This window comes from Typopeltis vanoorti, chromosome 23 (genome assembly GCF_054136105.1).
Source record: "Typopeltis vanoorti isolate ZY-2024b chromosome 23, IOZ_Tvanoo_1.0, whole genome shotgun sequence".
NCBI classification, from domain to species: domain Eukaryota; kingdom Metazoa; phylum Arthropoda; class Arachnida; order Uropygi; family Thelyphonidae; genus Typopeltis; species Typopeltis vanoorti.
The window spans coordinates 81,419,887-81,442,704 of NC_143571.1; the positions used below are offsets into that span (position 1 = coordinate 81,419,887).

The 22,818-nt window shown below is 35.2% G+C and overlaps 1 protein-coding gene across 1 annotated transcript in view; it reads left to right on the forward strand.

The window, feature by feature from the left end:
* The window catches only part of Pcd (pterin-4a-carbinolamine dehydratase), a 50,162-nt gene that overhangs the window by 9,164 nt on the left and 18,180 nt on the right, over window positions 1-22,818 (forward strand). The window contains exon 3 of the mRNA XM_090412585.1: window positions 15,092-15,223. Within this exon, the coding sequence (XP_090268711.1) occupies window positions 15,092-15,223 (132 nt within the window). The remainder of the gene's footprint in view (window positions 1-15,091; window positions 15,224-22,818) is intronic.

A 22,818-nucleotide genomic window follows, 5' to 3' on the forward strand; every position in this document is an offset into this window, starting at 1 on the left:
CAATTTCCATGAACCACCTGCAACGCTCAACAGTCCCTGTCATTAAATGTGGCCTACTGGACTGTGGTTTTGCCTTCAAGTTTCCATTTCACAATTACATCATTAACTATTGACATGGCCAACTTGAGGAGAGTTGAAATGTCTCTGACAGATTTCTTACTGATGTGGCAACCAATAACTAGTCCACGTTCGAAGTCACTGAGCTCCCTTGACCTACCCATTCTGCTTGTACTTCTTTTCACTGAACAACACACAGCTCTGTGCTTCCTTTTATACCGCCTTTTAAATGAGGTCATAGTGACATCTAGATGTCAGTTTACGAGTTACAGAGGGATGTCTAGATACTTTTGATCAGGTAGTGTGTAAATGTCTCTATCTTTTGTAGATATCTTTTTATTATTGTTTTTAAAGTGAAAATACTATCTCTTGTTCCATTTTTTTTTCCCTTTGAATCCAAATCGATTTTCACCTATTTCCCAGTTGAATTTTCTTTTTTGTTTCTTTTCAGAATAATTTTTATCAGTATTTAAGCAACATGACTCATGATGCTAAGTGTTCTACACTCTGGGCATTTTGTAGCATTGTGCATTTTTGGAATGGGTATGAAGATAGTGTTTCAGATCTTTTGGGAGATAACCTGTGTTGTAAATTTTGTTTGCATGCCATTGTCAAAACATTTATGCCTATATCATTAAGAGCTTTTAGCATTTCCATTGTGATTTCATCGTTTCCTGCTGTTTTCTTATCCTTTAATCCCTGTATTGCATTATATACTTCACTAACAAGAATATCAGGACCATCTTAAGTTGTTTGTATTAGGTTTTTATTCTCTATATGCAATAATTTGCACTGTGATTATAATGAATAGTTGTAATGAACTTCAGGCAACACCTGAATATCACTTGGCAATGCTGTTTGAGCCTAAAATTAGGCTTAATTTAGCTGAAGTGGATATCCTGTACCTATCTACAGCAGAGATAAATGTAATTGATATTTGTTTTGGAAAAAGTATGAACTTTTTATATTTATTGGCAATAAATATTAATTATACTGACATTTTGATTTCATAATAAAACTATTTAATAGATTTATATTAACTTCTTTTAAACAAGAAAATTGTTGGTCTGAAAATTTCATTATTGCAGAGTTTGTTATGGAATTTCACCTCCATACATGTTAAAAATTATAATTATTCATTTGCTGGTAGTCACTTATGAGCAAGCCTCTTCCAAATAGGTATTAATAAGTTTGTAGAACAGCTGATTAGGTCTTAGTGTAATCCACATAACTGTCCATTTATGGTGATATTTTCAGGAGGCACTGATGGTTGAGGAGTATTTTCTCACATGATCTGATGCTCGTTTTTTGTATTCTTCTCTTCATCTCTATGGTCAACCATATAATTCAAAATAATGAGATCTCTCAAATACTCTCTTTATCCATTTTAACTGATGTGGAGGCAGAGCATCCCATTTGTTTGTCATTAATACGTTTCTTCATATTTTGTTTTTTAGAAGGAAGTTGGATCTAGAAAGTAAAAAAATAATAATAAGTAATAAATATGATAGTTTAATTAATCACTTCTCAGAATTCTGATATAGGTGTACAATCATAATGATTTAAATTAGAATGGGGAAATGATACTTCACTATAATCTCTGAAGACTCAAATATGAATTATGTTTAGTTCTGGCGAACTGTCTAGTGCTGATGACATGGAATGCAAGATCTGGTTTATAACATTCTAAACTTGATGTGCAGTCTTTGTAGTCCTTATTTCTGACTTCAACTCTGACTTTGAGCATCTAGCTAAAAGATGGTTGTTATAAGCAAGGAAAAACACAAGGAAAGAAAAAGGGGTAATTTAGCTTTATAGTTGTATACACAGAATGAATTTGTGAAAAATATAGAAATCTCATCACTGGGAGCTAGACCTAGGAATATTGTGGAGGAATGAGTGAATGCACAAGAAAGGGCTGAGATGGCCAGTTATGTTGGGAGAAGGTTTATGTCCAAGGAGGGGTATGTTTCCTCTATACCCCAAGAAGTGAGGTCAGTAAGTTTGCTGCAGAACCAGAAATGAACTAATATGAATGTATGTTTACAAATGCCAGAGATACTTGAAACAAGGGAAGACATTTTAGTATTGCTCGAGTTCATTCACCCACTATACGTGTGATGTATACCCCCAGGGATATGTGCTGGATGTTCAGGAGTACGTGAAAAATAATCAGTAATGGTGGAAAACAATCATTTCCAGTATTTTACATTAAGATAGGCACTGAATGAAAGTGTCAGTATTTAAAAACAGCTATTTTAAAAACAAGGTGTACAATTTATAGAAAAGGGTTTAAAAGAGTTACGCAAGTGGAAAAAGGTTGGGTACCACTGATCTAGCGTGTGGAAAGGCTTATGTGATCTTCTCACATGTCGATTGGATTTAAATGGTATAGATGTGAACACAGATTGATAAGAAAATAACTATTTATTAACTTAAATGCTAATATTTCACCGGTATTATATCCAGCATCTTCAGAGCACACAAACAAAGTTTGTTACAGTTGTTAGACAACTGCAATCCGGTGTCACAGTGGGACTAGTATGAGTAATTGTAGCATGCACCACAAAGACTGAAGTCCTAATTAGGCACCATCTAAGTTAAAAAAAAAAAAAAAAAAAAAAAAATATATATATATATATATATATTTTTTTTTTTTTTAAAAATAGAGATTTAATGACTTTAAACCAAGATAAAATATTAAGTTTTAATGAGAACGATACAACTAGTTTCAGCTTTTTACAGCCTTCATGAGGTATCCACTAAAGGTAGAAAATAATAATAAAAATTGAAGTTTCTAAAAAAACTGAGAATCACAGTTAAAAAAGCAATACATAATTGACATATAAAAAATGTATTTTTTAAGTGGTTCTATCCAACGTGGCATTGTTTATTGCGTGCGTGCTTATAGGTTCTCGTGAACGCCAGTATTGAACAACTGCAGTATGGCTATCAGGGATGTTGTAACTCAAATTGTTGTTTAAATGTTCAGGATTAAGGAGGATTTCTCTGGATTCCACAATTTTCCTTTCAAACTCATCACTGCAGCAAAAAATGTTTTCGGATCTATCCCAGCAAACTGAGTGACTTTGGAGATCATCATGAGGATTATTTGAGAAAAGAACATGACTGGATAATGCAGTTGCATGTGATCTTTTAAAGGAGATGTCTTTCTTATGTTCCTCTATACATAGTTCAATAGATTTATTAGTCTGTCCAAAATAAGGAATATTACAATCGCACCATAATTTATATACACCTGGATATTTTAGGTTGTGATGAATAGGCTTCGAATCACTTATAAGAGAACAGATTTTCTCTTATAAGCGATCCGAAGCCTATTCATCACAACCTAAAATATCCAGTTGTATATAAATTATGGAAGAGTAGTGAAAAACGTCCTGATGTTGTATTTTTTAAGGACTTTAGCCAATTTATTGGAGCCTGAACTAATGTATGGGATGGAGATGCTACCTTTAAAAATAGTAGTTTCTGTAGTGCACTGCCTAGGAGGATCCAGAAGAAATTTCTTAATAGTTTTTTCAGAATATTCATTTTGTTTAAAAATAAGAGAAAGGTGATTAATTTCTTTTTGGAGTTCATCTGTTTCATTTAAAACATAGCGTGCTTTGTGTCCTAAGGTAGAAATAGTTTCGAGCTTTTGTGGTGGAACATAATGAGATTGACAGTGCAGATATCTATTAGTATGAGTGGGTTTTCTGTATATAGATATTTTAAATCTATCAGGGCATCGTGTAAGAATTACATCCAGGAATGGAAGGCAGTTATTTCGTTCTAGTTCGGCAGTGAATTTTATATTGGGATGTTGGTTGTTAAGATGATGAAGAAAATCCATGAGAGATGTGTGCCCGTGACTCCATATGATAAAAATGTCATCAACATAACCACAGTTTTGGTTTAAATGAGAAGGATGATATGGCTTTCGTTTCAAAATCTTTTAGGAAAATGTTTGCTAGAACCAGGGATAAAGGTTGGTTGCCCATTGCTAGGCCTTGGTTCTGTTTGTAAAATTCACTGCCCAACTAGAATGAAATAACTGCCTTCCGTTCCTGGATGTAATTCTTACACGATGTCTGATAGATTTAAAATCTCTATATACAGAAAACTCACTCATACCAATAGATATCTCATCATTTTCGACCACAAAAGCTCGGAACTATTTCTACCTTAGGACACAGAGCACGCTCTCTTTTAAACGAAACATATGAACTCCAAAAAGAAATTAATCACCTTTCTCTTATTTTTAAACAAAATGAATATTCTGAAAAAACGATTAAGAAATTTCTTCTGGATCCTCCTAGGCAGTGCACTATAGAAACTACTATTTTTAAAGGTAGCATCTCCATCCCATACATTAGTTCAGTCTCCAATAAATTGGCTAAAGTCCTTAAAAAATACAACATCAGGACGTTTTTCACTACTCTTCCATAATTTATATACACCTGGATATTTTAGGTTGTGATGAATAGGCTTCAGATCGCTTATAAGAGAAAATCTGTTCTCTTATAAGTGATCCGAAGCCTATTCATCACAACCTAAAATATCCAGGTGTATATAAATTATGGTGCGATTGTAATATTCCTTATTTTGGACAGACTAATAAATCTATTGAACTACATATTGAGGAACATAAGAAAGACATCTCCTATAAAAGATCACATGCAACTGCGTTATCCAGTCATGTTCTTTTCTCAAACAATCCTCATGATGATCTCCAAAGTCACTCAGTTTGCTGGGATAGATCCGAAAACGTTTTTTGCTGCAGTGATGAGTTTGAAAGGAAAATTAATTGTGGAATCCAGAGAAATCCTCCTTAATCCTGAACATTTAAACAATAATTTGAGTTACAACATCCCTGATAGACATACTGCAGTTGTTCAATACTGGCGTTCACGAGAACCTACAAGCACGCACGCAATAAACAATGGCACATTGGATAGAACAACTTAAAAAATACATTTTTTATATGTCAATTATGTATTGCTTTTTTACCTGTGATTCTCAGTATTTTTAAAAACTTTTTTTAAAATTTTTATTATTATTTTCTACCTTTTAGTGGATACCTCATGAAGGCTGTAAAAAGCTGAAACTAGTTGTATCATTCTCATTAAAAACTTAATATTTTATCTCGGTTTAAAGTCATTAAATCTCTATTTTTAAAATGTATCATAACAACCGAGTTGAAGCTCATAATTATATATATATATATATATATATATATATATATATATATATATATATATAATATCAGCGAAATATTAGCATTTAAGTTAATAAATAGTTATTTTCTTGTCAATCTGTGTTTGCATCTATACCGTTAAAATCCAATCAACAACTGATCTAGAGTATTATTGTATAATAATAAAGCGATGCATCTTTTTGCTACTTGTATATTGGAAATATGACTTGTCATATTATTTCAGCTTTGGTATCTCTTCTAGGTGTTGCTCTCAGTGATGAGATCTCAGTAATGGTCGAAACCAGTCTAGGTAGTGGCCCTTTTCATGCACGTCTGAAAGAATGTGTTTTGCATCATTGGATACTTTGGCAATGTGAAGCCTCTATATGCAAGTAGCCTAGTCGTGAAGGTACCTCACATGCAAATTTTGTTTTCTTACACTTGGATAAAGGATTAAACAAAAATATAATTTCTTGGCAAGTTTAATTTATAATAAAATGCTGTATCATCATATTAAAACAATGGATCAGAGATGGTTATAGAAAGTTTTTTGCTTGGTTGCAAAGTGAATTCTAATAGACAAGAAATTATATTTTTTAATCCCTTACTGAAGCATAAGTAAACAAAGTTTAATAATGAAACAACTGAAAAAATTAAAACCAATAGAGGACTCATTCAAGGAAGTGGATTATTACCAATACTCTTCAATATGTACAGTCATCCCTCGACTTACGCCAGTTCGAGAGTTACGTCCTCTCGAAGATACGTCCGTGATCCCATAAGGGAATAAATTACATTTTCGTCTATACTTTCGAACAAGATGCAAGTGAGCGTAAGATAAAGCATGCACGGTGGCAACGGAGCTTTTAGCGGCAACCTCCCTCGGCAGCTGGCACGTGTCTTCAGCAGTTCCTCTGTTGGTTTTGTGTTTGAGAAATGGGTTATTTGTGTATTTATTGTTAAATATTTTGCGATGTTTTGTGCTGAATGGCCCCTACACGCACAATCAAAAAGCTTAGTGAAGAATCACAGAAAAAGAGGTGAGCAATTGATCTTGAGACGAAGTTGCAAGTTATAAAGCTTGTAAGTCTGTCAATGTGATTGCACATGACTTCGGATGGTCTCATTCTACAGTAACGACCCTTTTGAAAAATAAGGATAAAAAAGTAGAGGCTGTGAAAGGATCTGCTTCCATTAAATCGATGATATTGACGAAGCAACGACTAGGTCATATCAGTAATATGGAAAAGCTACTTACATCATGGATAGAAGACCTGGACCAAAAGCGTATACCCCTTAACACTAGTACCATAACTGCTAAGGCACTATGTCTCTTCAACATGTTGAGGTAGAAAACAGGACCCGATTATGAATTCAACGCTTCTTCCAGTTGGTTCATGAGATTCAAGCAGTGTTTTACACTGCATAATGTGAAAATGTATGGGAATCTGCAAGTGCTGAGAAAGCTACCAAGGAGTTTGTGGAAAAATTGGATAAAATTATTTGTCACAGTAAATATTTAATATGGATGAGACGTCCTTGTTTTGGAAAAAAATGCTCAAGCGGACATTCATCCACAAAAAGCTAAAATCTATGCCTGGTTTCAAAGCTCTTAAAGACCGTGTTACGATTCTGTTAGAGGGGGGGCAGTGTGACTGGATATAAACTGAAACTATTTGTGATATGGCACAGTGAGAATCCACGAGCCTTCAAAAACATTAGGAAACATACTCTTCCAGTTCATCAGGGGAGATATAAGAAGTTGCGGATGACCAAAATTGTTTGCTGATGCCTTAAACAACTGTTATGTGAGTGAAATGGAAAGCTATTGTGTGAAAGAAAATGTATAATTTAAAATTTTTATTAATTCTAGATAATGCTCCAGGTCATCCGTCTTATAGCAGTGATCTTCACCAAGTTCAAGGTCATGTTTCTCTCTCCAAACACTACTTCATTGATCCAACCGATGGATCAGGGAATTCTTGCAGTGTTTAAGGCTTATTATATACAGAGAACTTTTTCACAAGCCATTTCTACTACTGAAGGAAATGACCAGACTCTCATGCAATTCTGGAAAACATTCAATATTTTTCATGCTATTAAAAATATTGCTGTAGTTTGGAACGAAGTGATCTCTCAATGTGTGAGTGGCATATGGAAAAAGCCATTAAAAATGTTTGTGCATGATTTTGGAAGTTTGTAATAGTGGGCCTAACAAACAATCTGAATCTCAAAGTGAATGATGATGACATAATTCAACTCATAGAAAGTTCCCCTGAAGAGATGACCAACCAAGAATTGGTCGAACTGGAGGAACAACTGTTGCAGAAGACGAAAAACGAGAAAAGGAAGAAGGAAAAGAGAAACAGGAAGAGGTCCTTCACAATTCACAGTGAAGGATCTTGCAAGAATGTTCTTTGCAGTTAGCGATGTTCTCAAAATGGCTGAAGACATGGACTCCAATGTTGAATGCTACTTATTAGGAGAAAGGAAAGTACATGCTGTGTTCGCTTGCTATAAACAAATTTATGATGAAAAGAAGAAGAGGAATAAGCAAAGCACATCAGACATTTTCATCAAAAAATACAAAGGTTACACCAGAAGAGCCGCAGCAATCTGGTCCTTCGCATGGGGAAAGTAATGAAGATGTGATTGTAGAGGAAGATTTGGGATTATTCTCCTGTTTTATTGTGGCAGTAACGCACAGTACAGTTTTATAATAAAGTTTAAAACTTAAAATGACAGTATACTTATTACGGTTAAGTCCGTAATCCCTATAACTCTGTTGATTTAATGTGTCGACTTGCGTCTGATTCAACTTATGTCCTGCCAGATGGAACAGAACCTGGACGTAAGTCGAGGGGTGACTGTATATATATATATATATATATATATATATTGAAGAGCATATATCAATATATATTGCCAGCCTGGTTGGCTGAGTGGTCAGCCTATCCCCTCTCCAGCCAAAAGACTCCAGGTTCAAATCCCGCCATGGGCCTGGATGTTTGTGATTGTCTGTGATAATACGAGTGGTGATGATAGGCGGTAGATGGCGTTGGTGTGGATGATGATGGTAGTTGCAGTTCGTTGTGGTTGGTGGATTTGAGTGGTGGAGACAGAGTTGTAGAATAGGTGCCCTCCCTCGATGAGTCTTTGGACTCCCTGGAGCTGTTACGTAATAATAATAATACGGAAAACATTTCAAGAGAGTAGAGGAAAAACAAAATTATAGGAATTAAAATAGGAAATAAAGAATTAACCAGCTTTTTGTATGCTGACGATCAAGTTATTTTTGCTGAAAATGAAGACCAATTACAGAAAAATCTACATTAAATAAAACAAAATCAATAGCATTTCAAGGTAAAGAAATTAAAAGATGCAGACTAGTAATCCACAACAAAGTAATAGAACAAGTGAACAAATTTAAATATCTAGGAAGTTACATAAGTCCCAATGGAGAAATTGACATTGCAAATAAAAAGCAAAAATTCCTAACAGTCATTGGAACTTTGAACAGACACTTCAGAAACAGATGTCTAGAACAACCCAAATAAACTATATAAAACAATAGCCAATCCAATTCAGAAATATGGCAGTGAAACATGGACTTGGGGAGAACGAGATAAAAGATAAGTGGAAGCTGCAGAAATGAAGCACTTGTTAAGACTGCTCACAAGCTATAAAAGAATAGGCAAGATAAGAAATGAAGAAATACAACAATTATCCATAATTAACATAACAGATGACATCACAAACTATAGAAAGAACTGGAAAAAACCATGTAGAAAGAATGAATGAAGACAGATGGCCAAATATTGCCTGAAAATATAAACCAAAGGGACACCAATCAAGAGGAAGACCCGGGAGGAGATGGGCAGAAGACTTTTTAAATCTTGAAAATGTTACAGGCAAACAATTGCCTAATACAGGAATCCAAGAAGTTTTTTTTTGGAATAGCCTCCCCCTCACTCTGCTTTCCCCAAAGACTACAATCATTATCTGTTCAAGCAGCACATTAACAGATGCCTACTTTGCTGTCTTGCCCTCATAGCACTAATGTGCTATAAATTTTGCAGGTTTCATGTGTGTGTGTGTGTGTTTTATATGTCTTGCGATCATTATGGGAACTTCAACTATAGTGATATAAACTGGGCAGAGGAGACAGCATACAGCGATAAGGGAACTGAATTTTTGTATTTCTTGAGGGAGAACATGGGGATTGGGAATTCTGGATTTGGTCATAGCATCAGAGGATCTGATTGTGGCTGAGATGGCATACTTGTCCCGTTGGTGTGAGAGTGACCATGTAGTTCTGCTTGGAGGATGAATAGGCATGGGGAGGTATCAAAACAGAAGGAAGATATGTGGAATTATAAGGCAGGTGACTATAAAGCATGGTTTAAGACAGAAGTGTCCAACTATAGGCCAGTCTGTATAACTGCAGTAGTGGTCAAGGTGTTGGAGAGAGTAAGGAATAGAATACAGGATTAGGTTAATGGAGATAGCATTCTTTATGATGGTCAGAATGGATTTGTAAAGGGTAGGTCCTGTTTTAGTAATTTACTTGCATTTTATGATAAGATGATAAGTGTGTTAGATGAGAGAGAATCATATACAGTGATATTCTTAGACTTTGCAAAAGTGTTTGATAGATTACCACATGATAAGTTGATATACAAGCTGCAGAGGATGGGAATAGATAGTATATTAGTTAGATGGATCAGAGATTGGCTCTCTGAATGATACCAGCAAGTTGTGTATGATGGAGCAGTGTCTCAAAAAAGGAGGGTAACCAGTGGCATCCTCAGGTGTCTGTTTTTGGGCACTGGTGTTTAACTTGTTTGTAAATGATGTATCATGTGGAGTGACTGGGGATCTTCAGTTATTTGCTGATGATGCAAAGTTAGGAAGAATTATAAGTAGCACTGCTGATGTTAATTCCCCTTTAGGAAGATTTGAATATAGACTTTTTACTTGGACGAAAGAGTGAGGTTGTAGTTCTAATATCAATAAGTGCAAGGTGTTGCATTTTGGAGTGCAGAAATATAAGGCTGTGTACTATATCGATAGTGGCGTACTACAAGAAGTGGATAAGATTAGAGATTTGGGAGTGACAGTAGACTGAAATTCAGAGGTCATATTGCTAGTGTTGCAACGGCTGCACATCGTAATGCTGCTATGATAAGAAGTGCTCTAACATGGAAGAATAAGGAAGTGGTTGCGCCACTGTATAAGGCACTGGTCAGACCAGACTTGGACTCTTGTGCTCAAATCTGGTCACTTGGTTTTCAGTGTGGTGACATTGATCTAGAGATAAGTGACTAAGACAATATCAGGACTTTCGAATTCAGGCTATGGAGAGAGGTTGAAGAAATGTGGATTGCAGAGTTTGGTGGATAGGAGGAAGAGAGGTGATGTGATGGAGACATTTAAGTTAGTGAAAGGATTTTATCAGATTAATCCAGAAGGGATTATAAAATGAGTAGATTGTGAGAGGGAAGAACCAGAGGTCATTCCTTGAAGTTGTGTAGAGGTGTGAGGAGCAGATTTTTTACATGGAGAATTGTCAATGAATGGAATGCATTACCAGAATGTGTTGTTAATTCAAGGAGTGTTAAGGATTTTAAAATTCTATATGATAAATGTTGTCAGTTAAATGAACCTCCCACGATGAGTCTGCCGACTCCATGGAGTAATAATAGACTTAGAAACCAGCTTGCAGCAATAAAGTGGAGGAAAGAATTTAAAGGAAGAAGGGTTGTTAGTGCATGAGAGATACTTAAGAAAAAAATGTTGACAGTAATGACAGATTGTATACCTTGAGTGAAGAAGATAAAGCAATTTGGAACAGTTGCATGAGGAATATAAGGCTCAGGTCATGACTAGTATTATGAAGAGAGAAAAATTGGAGTATGAGAGGTAACTGGCATAGCAATCCAAGGAGTTTTTTTCACTGTGTGGCAAGTAGGAGGGAAAATGATAGTGGACAGATTACCTTCCTGGGTGGAGATAGGAATCGGGTAACCAAAGCAGATGACATAGTTCAGCTATTTAATGATCACTTTATTAGTGTGTTCCAAGCTGGTACTACAAGCTTTATTCCTAGGATAATGAGTGGTGAAGTGAATGTATTCTGAATACTGAGTATGCTAAATGTTAATAAGGCAGGTGGATTAGATGGAATTTCACCATGACTCTGCCATTAACTTGGCTGTTTAATCAAATGCTTACAATGGGGCAGGGGTTCCGGGAGAGTGTTTTGTATTTCTTCTGTAGTTAAGATTTTAGAGAAATTGGTAAGAACTCGTATACAGAATTTGGCAGATTAAGGTAATACTATTCATGCAGGCTATCATGGATTTGTTAAATGGTGCTTTTGTTTTAGTAATCTTGTTACCTCTTGCAGTAGAGTAACAAGAGCAGTGGATAAAGATAAGGCATAGACTATCATTTTGGATTTTTCTGAGGTATTTGACAGGGTTCCACATGATAAGCTTATGTTTTAAGTTGCATCATATGGGTTGGATATCAGGTTATTGGATTGTATTGGTGATTGGCTCTCTGATAGATATCAGAGTTGTATATGGGGGGGAGGGAGTAGGAAGGTTACAAGTAGAGTTCCACAAGGTTCAGTCCTGGGAGCATTGTTGTTCATTCTTTATGTCAATCATATTGTCACAGGACTACAGGGAGATGTTCACTTGTTTGCAGATGATGATGCGAAGCTTGGGAGGGTTATTAGTAATAGTGCTGATGTTTTGGCTCTTCAAGAGGATTTGAATAAGCTGAAAGGGTGGGAAAAGGCATGGGGATGTCAGTTTAGCTCAACTAAATGTAAGGTTTTAAAATTTGGGATCTACAGATGGGATACTTTATACTGACTGGGTGTAGTTATACTGGAAGAAGTGGAGGCAGCAAGGGATCTTGGAGTGATTGTGGATATAGATTTAAAGTTCTGAGGGATTGCAAAGGTTGTGAAGACCTCAGAGAATTGCAGCAATATTGAGAACATTATTATTATTCTTTTTTTATTATTTATTAAAAAATTTCAAAAAAATTAAAAAATATAAACATAAATGAATGGAACATGTTCAAAGAATGAAAACAGAAAGATTACCAAAACAAGCCTTAAAGTACAAGCCATTAGGAAAAAGAAAACCAGGACGTCCTCTTGAACGATTCAACGATAACTTCTAAGGCCGGAACAGGCCATGCTAGGCCTAAATCCTTGATACACATGAGGATGATGATTTAGGCCTCCAAGGAGTCAAAAGACTCATCGCAGGAGATCCTTCCTAGGAAACACAAGTCTATCAAGACTCATCGTGGGAGGTCCCTCCTAGGAAACACAGTCTATCATACCACTCCTTAAAATCATTGACCATTCTCGCTCTCACCACTCTATCAGGAAATGCATTCCACGGTTCAACCACCCTCCATGCAAAAAAACACTCCTCACCCTCATGCTCACAGTTTCCTTTCGTAACTTCCAGGGATGGCCCCTTGTCATCACTCCTTCCCGCTGTTCGACCACGCGAAAGAACTTCCCAGTGTCAACCCTGTAGCCACCTCTCAACAGTTTAAAAGTCTCAATCATATCACCTCTCCTTCTATCTACCAAACTCTGCAGTCCACATTCCCTCAGTCGATCCTCATAACTAACATTGTACAGTCCTGAAACTGTCTTTGTTATCCGCCTTAGTACCCTTTCCCACAGTTAATTTATCCCTTTCAAATCCCAGGGACCAAATCTGAGAGTGGTCTGATCAGGGTCTGATGCAAAGGAATGATAACTCTTTTATCTCTGCAGGTCAGCATCCTTATGATTATTGCAGTAATCCTCCGTGTTACTGCAATATGTTCACCTTTGCAATATGTCCCTTGAATTTCAGGTTTCTGTCAATCATCAACCCCAGATCTCTTGTCTCCCCTACTTCCTCCAGTACAGGTATCCCTTGATTATTGCAGTTAATTAATCCCTCAATGTTACTGCGTATATCAAAATCACGTTAATCAAATCCAATAATCAATGGTAAAAATTGCAATTCGTCCATGATCGATTACTGTATTAATAATTCATTTTATGTGGTACTCTTTTAGGAAAGATAAAAAATGAATGCAAAGTAAATGTTTAATAAATGCTTGTAGCTACATTATTTACTGCAATTTTTTTATCAAAAGAAGTTAACAAGAGTCGTTTCAGCAGTTTTAGTTTTTTTTCGTATTGGCATAAATTTTATGATAACAAGCAAAATGACTATCCATGCTTCGGCAAACAAGCAATAAAACATAAAGAAAAAAACACTGCAAATATAATACATGATGGTACAAATTAAGTGGATATTGAATCCAACATTATTTCAAAGCTGAATAGAGAAACTACTAGAATTTCATGCCGAATATATAGAAACTAAAAGTTTCGGTGGATGCAAGCATAAATAACCTTATGGGAAACTCGTAGTAAGCTCCAGATCACCTTCCTTAGTATTTTCCATAAATGTCAAGCACATCTCCTAGAGAACATGTATGATAAATAAGTCTTTGGCTCTCTATTGTAATACATGATGGTTTATTTATTTTCAGTTACAATCTAAAAATTATTGAACAAATAATAATAATAAAAAAAAAATAAAACTAAACCATACTATACTGACATCAGAGGTCACAGTATCTCTCAGATAAAGTTTACTGTCAAATATCACATAACTTTACATAACATGTGTTAAACCAAACTGACAGCAAAAAACAGTGCGGAATATCACTTGTAACATGTGAATGCACAGCTACTCATGGTCTCCAAGCTGCACAATGAATTGTGTAAGAATATTTATATTAAACATTTTACTTGTATCTGTCAGATCAGCTGCGAGCTCCTCAGGGTTAAAGGCACAAATCAAAACTTTTGCCGTGTATATCAAGGGATTGCCGCAATTAATTTCGCCGCAATAATCAAATCTGCGTTAAGCAAAACCACGCTAAGCATATATATATGCTTAGCGTGGTTTTGCTTGTATAGCTCCTTTTAGCTTGTATATTGACCTGTATAGCTCCTCCAATAGAGTATGCAGTCCTATCAATATGTCCCAAACCTCAAGACCTACATTTTGCTGCATTAAACCGACCACCCCATTCATTTCATTTGCCCATCTGTCTAGCTTATTCAAATCCTCTTGCAGGACTACCACATCTGCATTATTACTAATAATCCTTCCCAGCTTCACATCATCTGCAAACAACTGAATATCCCCCTGCAATCCACTGACAATGTCATTGATATAAACGTTAAACAATATAGGTCCCAGTACTGAGCCCTGTGGGACCCCACTTTTAACCCTCTGCCTCCTTGAAACTACCCCACCATACACAACTCTCTGATGCCTATGAGACAGCCAATCCTGTATCCCATTGACCAGCCCGACATCCAAACCCATGTTCTGCAACTTAAATATCAGCTTATCATGTGGCACCCTGTCAAATGCCTTTGCTAAATCCAAGAAAATGGCACTGTAACCATGAAAGATAACAGCCCATGAATGCATAATGGAAATGATTAAAAATGTTATTTATGCTTGTCACTTTTCTCCTTCTTACAAAGACAGAAAAAAAAAAAAAAATACTACAGCACATCATGCAGCAACCACAGTGGCGAATTTTGAAATTTTTTTTCACCTCTGACATGATGCACAATGTATTCCTGCAAAGTTTTTCCATATTTGGGTCACTGGGTGGTGCTCTACAAGGCCTTACACAGGGATACTATTTAATCAGCCTGTATATAAAAGAGAGAAGGACAGAGGGAATCATTTTGTTTAATTTGTTTTGTTTTTCTAGGCAAGTCAAAAAACAAAGTTAAATGATGATGATAGAAAAATGAAGCTAGAACCTCTCTTAGAAAGAGGTTGGACAATGGTTCAAGGAAGAGATGCCATCTATAAAGAGTTTTTATTCAAGAATTTTAATCAGGTAATTTTACTTTTTAAAGTATAGGTAAATAGAAATATGAATTTCAGCAATTAATGTAGCTGTGAATTATAGCATGTTGGTATCTTGGATATAATAACATTTAGATAATCTGCAGTCTCTGTTCTAGAAATCAAACCAGATATTTTCTCAAGCTACTCCAAGTCTCTATTAAGCAGAATAATAGTTCATTTTCATCACTTTGTTATATTCTTTCGTCTGTGCCATTGTTATATTGTGTTCTCCTTCTATCGATTATCTTCTTCACAGTTAAATCTATCCACACAATTTGGCCGATTCTTAGAATGAAGGATTGACTTCTGAATAGAGTCCTATCCTCAGCAATAATGGTCTGAAGTTGCTTCCTATTCAGGTTCTGGCAATATTTATTTGATCAAGCTGTGCCAGCCAGCTCCCTAGGTTAGAAATTCCTTTTCACCAAGAAGTAACCCTCAGAAAACATACTAAGTAAATCAATCTATTAGTTACTCCTCATATCAATTTTTTTTTCATCCCTCTTAAAACACTTTTAGATTGTAGTCGTGGTCTCTGTCATATAATTCACTCCTGCTCAGATTCAAATATTAGCAAGCAGTGCATTGGATTCAATTCAAGGCACAAAACAGGTTAAGATAATCAAGATACATTGATTAGATTCAAAAGATTACACATTTACAATAAAAATTACTCAATTGGAATAGAGTTATCCCAAGTTATAAGGTTAGACATATCAACTGTAATTTACATATCACATCTAAAAATAGACTCATTTCACTCACAAAATTCTAGCTAGCATCCCTTAAATATCTTTACTATCTTACACATATTCTTAAATCACATTGATAATTCTATTGATCATTACTTATAGCAAATTAACTACTACTCATTCACACAAATACTAAGGAAACAGCCATTAGATTCTAAACACTGGTATCTAAAATCTCACTATAGTCCTTCATACAAGTTTAGAGTTATATAACCTAACATCTCGTTTCTTCCATAACACATTATTCCGTTCTTTTGTTAACAAAGGAATTATAAAGGGTTTTACATTACCACATTCCTGTAACTTATTCCATCTATCCTTTCTTTATAATTTCCCTCCGAATGTTCGATCTTGTCCTTGGTGATTATAACTCACGGCTAGGTTTAGCCTTTTTCTGTCCTTTCATCCCATTCTCGACTGGAAACAGCATGGATTGAATTGATCCACGTGGACGTATGTGGCGGCCAGTTTCTTCAGGCTTACTCGGAAAGGTACCTAACATTTCTTCGTCTGTTCCTTCCGCCCGACAGCAGAGAATAACTGCCCGCTATCGACTAGATCTCGAACTGGAACTCCTCCTGACTCCACCAAAAATTCTCCAGCAACTCCCGATGAAAAACCTAAAAAGCCCTGAACAGAGGGGACAAACCCGTTTTATACCTCGTATCTCTAGTTCCCTATTTCACCCAAAACTTTCTTTTTTTTTTTTTTTCGCCCGGCTCCTACTTCATTCCTATCTTCCTGGAATACTCCATACGATTGCCGCGTCTTCCCGAAAAAGCACTGTGCGTGTGCTGTTCGCACATAATCTAATTTCCTTCGGCTACACAATTTATCCGAAGTTGTCGTTAATGGACTTTGATCCTTCGTTATTATGCTCTAACATATATCTTATAGAGAAACTGCTTACATTATAATCTTTTCACGAAAAAATGACATCTTTCACCTTTACTTAATATTACAAAGTTTGTATTATTACAATTCTTTAAACAAAATTGGTATTTTCACTTATTTACAAGCATTTCCCCTTTTAGTTTTTTTTTTTTCCTTATTAAATTCTGAATGAGATATTTCTTAGTAAAAATATTTTCATTCAAAATTCAACAGCTTGATGAGATCAGTTGATAATGAAAATCATCTCTTACCTAAAAGTTATTCAAAACACCTGGACCACAGGATTTGAACTCAATCTGTAGTTTGGAGCATAGAGATGCTATTAACCATGGCGATTATTGTAAACTAAGCAAAAAAAGCAAATTTTAGGTAACATTAAAAAGTAATACTGAAGAAGAAAAAAATTAAATTTACAGAGAAATTTAAAAGTATATGAAAACTACAGTGCAGGTAATTCTAAGGAATAAATTTAAAAATTCTTTTGAATTAAAAACTTGCTATAAATTAAAGATACCAAGAAATTATATACAGGTATCCCTTGATTAACGCGGTTAATTAATCCCTCGATGTTACTGCGCATATCAAAATCGCGTTAATCAAATCTAATGATCAATGGTAAAAATTACAGTTCGTCCATGATCGATTACTGTATTAATAATTCGTTTTATATGGTACTCTTTTAGGAAAAATAAAAAAAAAATTAATGTTTACTAAATGCTTGTACCTACATTAGTTACTGCATTTTTTTATCAAAAGAAGATATCAAGAGTAGTTTGAACAGTTTTAGTTTTTTTCTTATCAGCATAAATTCTATGATAACAAGCAAAATGACTCTCCAGACCTTGGCAAACAAGCAATAAAACATAAAGAAAAAACATGATGGCCCAAATTAAGTGGATGTTGAATCCAACGTTTCGTGCTGAATATATAGAAACTAAACGTTTCGGCAGATGCAAGCATAAGCAACCTTATGGGCAACTCTTAGTAAAGGTGGAGTAAGCTCCAGATCACTTTCCTTAGTACAGTATTTTCCATAATGTAAAGCACATCTCCTAGAGGACATGTATGATAAATAAGCCTTTGGCTCTCTATTTCAGTAATACACGATGGTTTATTTATTTTCAGTTACAATATAGAAATTATTGAACAAAGAATAAAAAAAAAAAAAAAAAACTAAACATACTATACTGACATTGGAGGTCACGGTATCTCTCAGATACAATTTACTGTCAAATATCGCAAACCTTTACATAACGTGTTAAACCAAACTGGCAGCAAAAAACAGTTTGAAATATCACTCGTTACATATGAATGCACAGCTACTCATGACCTCCAAGCTATGCACTGATTTGTGTAAGAATATTTATATTAAACATTTTGCATGTATGTCAGATTAGCTGTGAGCTCTGCAGGGTTAAAGGCGCGTTAATCAAAATACTTGCTGCATATATAGTTCGCCCACCGATTTGAGGTCCCTCGACACTTCTGCGCATGTCAGAAAAAGGAGAATCCATTCCGATAATAGGGTAATCAGCGTGTCTTCTGGGATGTAATAATAAACTGACTTAGTTTGTTTATTATTACAGGTCGGAAAATTTAGCTTTTCTTTTATGAACATTGCTGTTTTTAAAGTGTAACTATTTTGCTTGTATAACAGTTGGAAAAATGTACGTAGAGTGTTAATATGTGCAAATACTGCGTTCTACGTAAAACAATGTCACTTCGCTCCATGATAAGTTTCCTTTTATTCTGGGACTTTTTAAAACAAAATCCGATTTCATGAAGTATTTTCCTTAAAGTTTCTCTTTTCCAAGGAAAATTAATTTTTTCTTTAAGCACAGGAATCCATTTCAGAACAGTTGGCACTCTTTTCTCGACCACGTAAAATTCGTGAATAGCTCTTCTTATAAGTCTACATCAAAATCATTCAAAGATACGGTTTCGATGGTTTTCTTTCTCTGGCGCTTTTTTTTAGGAGATTTAAATTTTGGCTTACCTTCACCTTTTGATTCCCTACGAATTCTTTTAACAGTCGACCCCGATACGCCCGCAATTGCACTTGCACGTTTTATGACTTGAGAAAGGGGAACAAGAAGACAGTCTTCTGATGATTCTTTTTCGCAGAATGTCAGCACATTATTCAATATTCTTTTGCAAGAGCTACTGAAACGTGTAACAATAGAACTTGTTGACTGTACTGGATCCATCATACAAATTAATAATAAAAAAATAATGCAAAAGGAGAACAACAAAAATCAAGCTAGTACTAGCACAGTGACAGACAAGAAAGCATGTGATTTCGCATTTTGGCGACCAATTCGTACATCCTTCATTTCTTTCTCCCCTTCAGCATGAATTGACTATTCTTGGCACCAAGCCAAGAAGGGATCTAGAAATGGTGGGCGAACTATATCAAGGGTTTGCTGTAATTAATTTCACCACGTTAAGCAAGGGATACCTGTACTTGGTTTAATCCTTTATCCAAGTATAAGCAAACAAGTTTGCACCTGAACTATTTTCAGGACTGGGGCAATTCATATATAGAAGCTTATGACTTCACATTGTTTGCCTTAGTATCCCATAATGCAAAGCACATAACCTTATGGGTATGTATAATGCTATGCATTATGGGAACAGTCACTACCCAGACTGGTTTCAACCTTTATCGAGGTTTCGTCAGTGGGAGTCAGATCCAGAGGTGATACCAAGGTTGAGGTAATGCATTGGTCTTATTTTCATATATGAGTTGCCAAAAGGTATCACACCTTATTATTAGAATAATCTGGATTAGAGATAGTTGTTGGAAGTTTTTCCACTTGGTTGTATTATAAATTAAAGATACCAAGAAATTATATACTTGGTTTAATCCTTTATTCCAAATGTAAGCAAACCTGAAAATAGTTCAGGAGCAAACAAGTTTGTGCTTGAACTATTTTTAGGACTGGAGCATTATACAATTTTATCCCATATTGCATTATGGGATACTAAAGCAAGTGATGTGAGTTCATAAGCTTCTATATATGAGTTGCCCCAGTCCTGAAAATAGTTCACTCGTATATGAAAATATGACCTGTGTATTACTTCAACCTTGGTATCACCTCTGGGTCTGGCTTCCACTGACGAGACCTCAATAAAGGTCGAAACCGGTCTGGTTAGTGAACCCCCTTCCCATAATACATAGCATTATACATACCCGTAAGGACATTTGCATTATGGGATACTAAGGCAAGTGATGTGAAGTCATGAGCTTCTTTATACGAGTTGTCCTGAAAATAGTTCAGGCACAAACTTGTTTGCTTACAGTTGGATAAAGGATTAATATATATATATATATACCAAGTATGTAATTTCTTGGTATCTTTAATTTATAGTATAACGAAGTGGAAAAACTTCGTTATACTATAAATATATATATGTATACTAAATATAAATAAATTATATTTAGAATATAAATGAATAAATATATATATAAATAAGATTTAACAAGAATATTAAATAAATAAAGTTATAAATAAATATATATATATACTATAAAAAAACTTCGTTATTTTTTTTAATATTCTTTTTTGTTTATTGAATTCCTGATATGTATATCGAAAAGATGTACAGGGTATTATGATTACTGAGTACTACATGACTAAGTTTACATTATATCTAGCTTCCTGTCAACAGTTTTTCATCATTTCAACTAGTATTACTCCGTTTCTGGACAAAGGTCTCTCTCCTAATTTTTTTTCCACTACATTAGTTTTTTGACTTTTCCCATCCATTGCATTTTGGCAATCCTAACAATTTTATCCTCCCATGTCTTCCTTGGAATTCTGTTAATTTAGGCCATCCATTTTTAATGTGTGATATATTTGATGTACACCTTTTCTTGACTATTAAAATGGAAGCCTATCTTATCTCTAAGTGTCACACCAAGCATATTCATCTTACATTCTTATCTGGGTAACTTTCAGTTTGTGTGTGTGTGTGGGGGGGTTAAATTTTCATGTTTCACTGCCATATGTACTTACAGAGTAGGATGCATTGGTTGAAAGCTTCTGTTTTTCTTCACACTAACTGGAATGTAACCCTTGAAAATTGTTACTATACATTAGCTCCATGGAGTCTGGAGACTCATCATAAGTATACCCAAACTAACTATTTTGCACACAAAACCTATCATGCCTCTCCTTAAACTCATTCACTGTTAGAGAACTCACAACTAATTTTGGCAATCCATTCCACTCATTTACCACTATCTGTGCAAAAAATCTCATCCACAACTCCTGCTAGCCACACTCTTACACAACTTCTGTGGATGGCCTCTAGTTCTGACTATTTGTCATATATTGAAAAATTTCTTTTACATCAATTTTATAATCCCCCTTTAATATCTTAAAAGTTTCATCATGTCCCCTCTTTTTTGATTTCAACTAAACATTGTAACCCACAAACCTTCAATCTATCTTCATAGGGAGCATTTCACAAAGCTGTCACTCTTCTCTGAATCTTCTCTTCTGCCACATAGTCCCAAGAAACCTAAGTGACCAAATTTTTGCACAGTAGTCAAGATATAAAGAGGGATAATAATTTCTCAGTCTTTACTTGTTAACATGTTTTTCAACAAACAACTAATCTTTTGAGCCATTTTACCAACTTTTGCCATATGCCTTCTGAACTTCAATTCTCTGTCCACCATTATCCCCAAGTACCTAGCTTCATCAATTTCCTGCAATCTAGTACAATTAATATGCAACCTTTTCAGCCCGAAGTGCCTAACTTAACATTTTGCAACATTAAATTGACAATAATTATCTTTTGCCTACAATTCCAGTTTATCTCCATCTTTTGCATTATCCCCTCTTAAATCATTCCCTCCTTAATGGTATCTTCACCTTGACATACTAAGGTGGCTTGCACACTCCAATGACCTCAAGAGCTAACTACTGGTAGGGCCTACCTAGCTGGAGAGGTAGGAGGGGAGACTAAGACAGATGAGATACCCTGGTCTTCCAGGTTGGGTGTTTTGCATAAGGCTGGTTACCTTACCAAGTAAAAAATTTCTATAACTCATCATCATGAAATTCCTGACATGTACAGGATATGATAGCACTACACGAAAAACTTACATCATTACTAACTTCTTATCTAAATTTTCCTCCAAATCAAACTGTTACCTGTCAAGACTCCAACATTATCAAATCTTATATTTCTATCTTCTAAGGCACTTTTTACTGTACAATCCACCTATATCTTGGTCTTCTCTTGATATTTTTCCTGCCAACCTGACAGAGAACACTTGTTTTGCTAATCTTTCCTCTCCCAATCTGTTTAAGCAACCATACCACCTGGTATTAGCTTTGCTAACTCATTCCTGGATTCTAACAATGTTTAGTTCTTTCCTAATATCCCTGTTTTTAATATGATATTCCATTGATGCCATCTGTTCATGCCCCTAATCTTTCAAGTGTTTTACTTCTGACCCAGCTCTCAGATTCATAAGTTAAAATTGTTTGAACACTGTCTTGTATACAGCTAATTTAATGTTTTGATTAATTTCTCTCTTATTCCATATAAATTTATTCAGTTGATTTATTACCATACTGGCTTTGTTGATTCTATTGTCTATTTCCATATTTAATTTATTAGTATCTCGAAAGAGAAAGCACCAGTGGTCAGTTTTGGGGCCATTGTTGTTCATTTGTATGTTAATGATATTGGGTTGGGTTTAACTAGTGATATCCAGCTTTTGCAGATGATGCAAAACTGGAGAGCAATGCACAGTCAGGCTGATATTAATGCCTTGACAAGAGGACTTGAATATTGGGATGCCAAGTATACACTTGGTGCAGAAACTTTAACAGAAGTAGAGGAGATGAGAGATCTAGGAGTGATAGTGGACAAGGACCTGAAATTTAGGGGCCACATTGCACAAGTTGTGAAGACATTA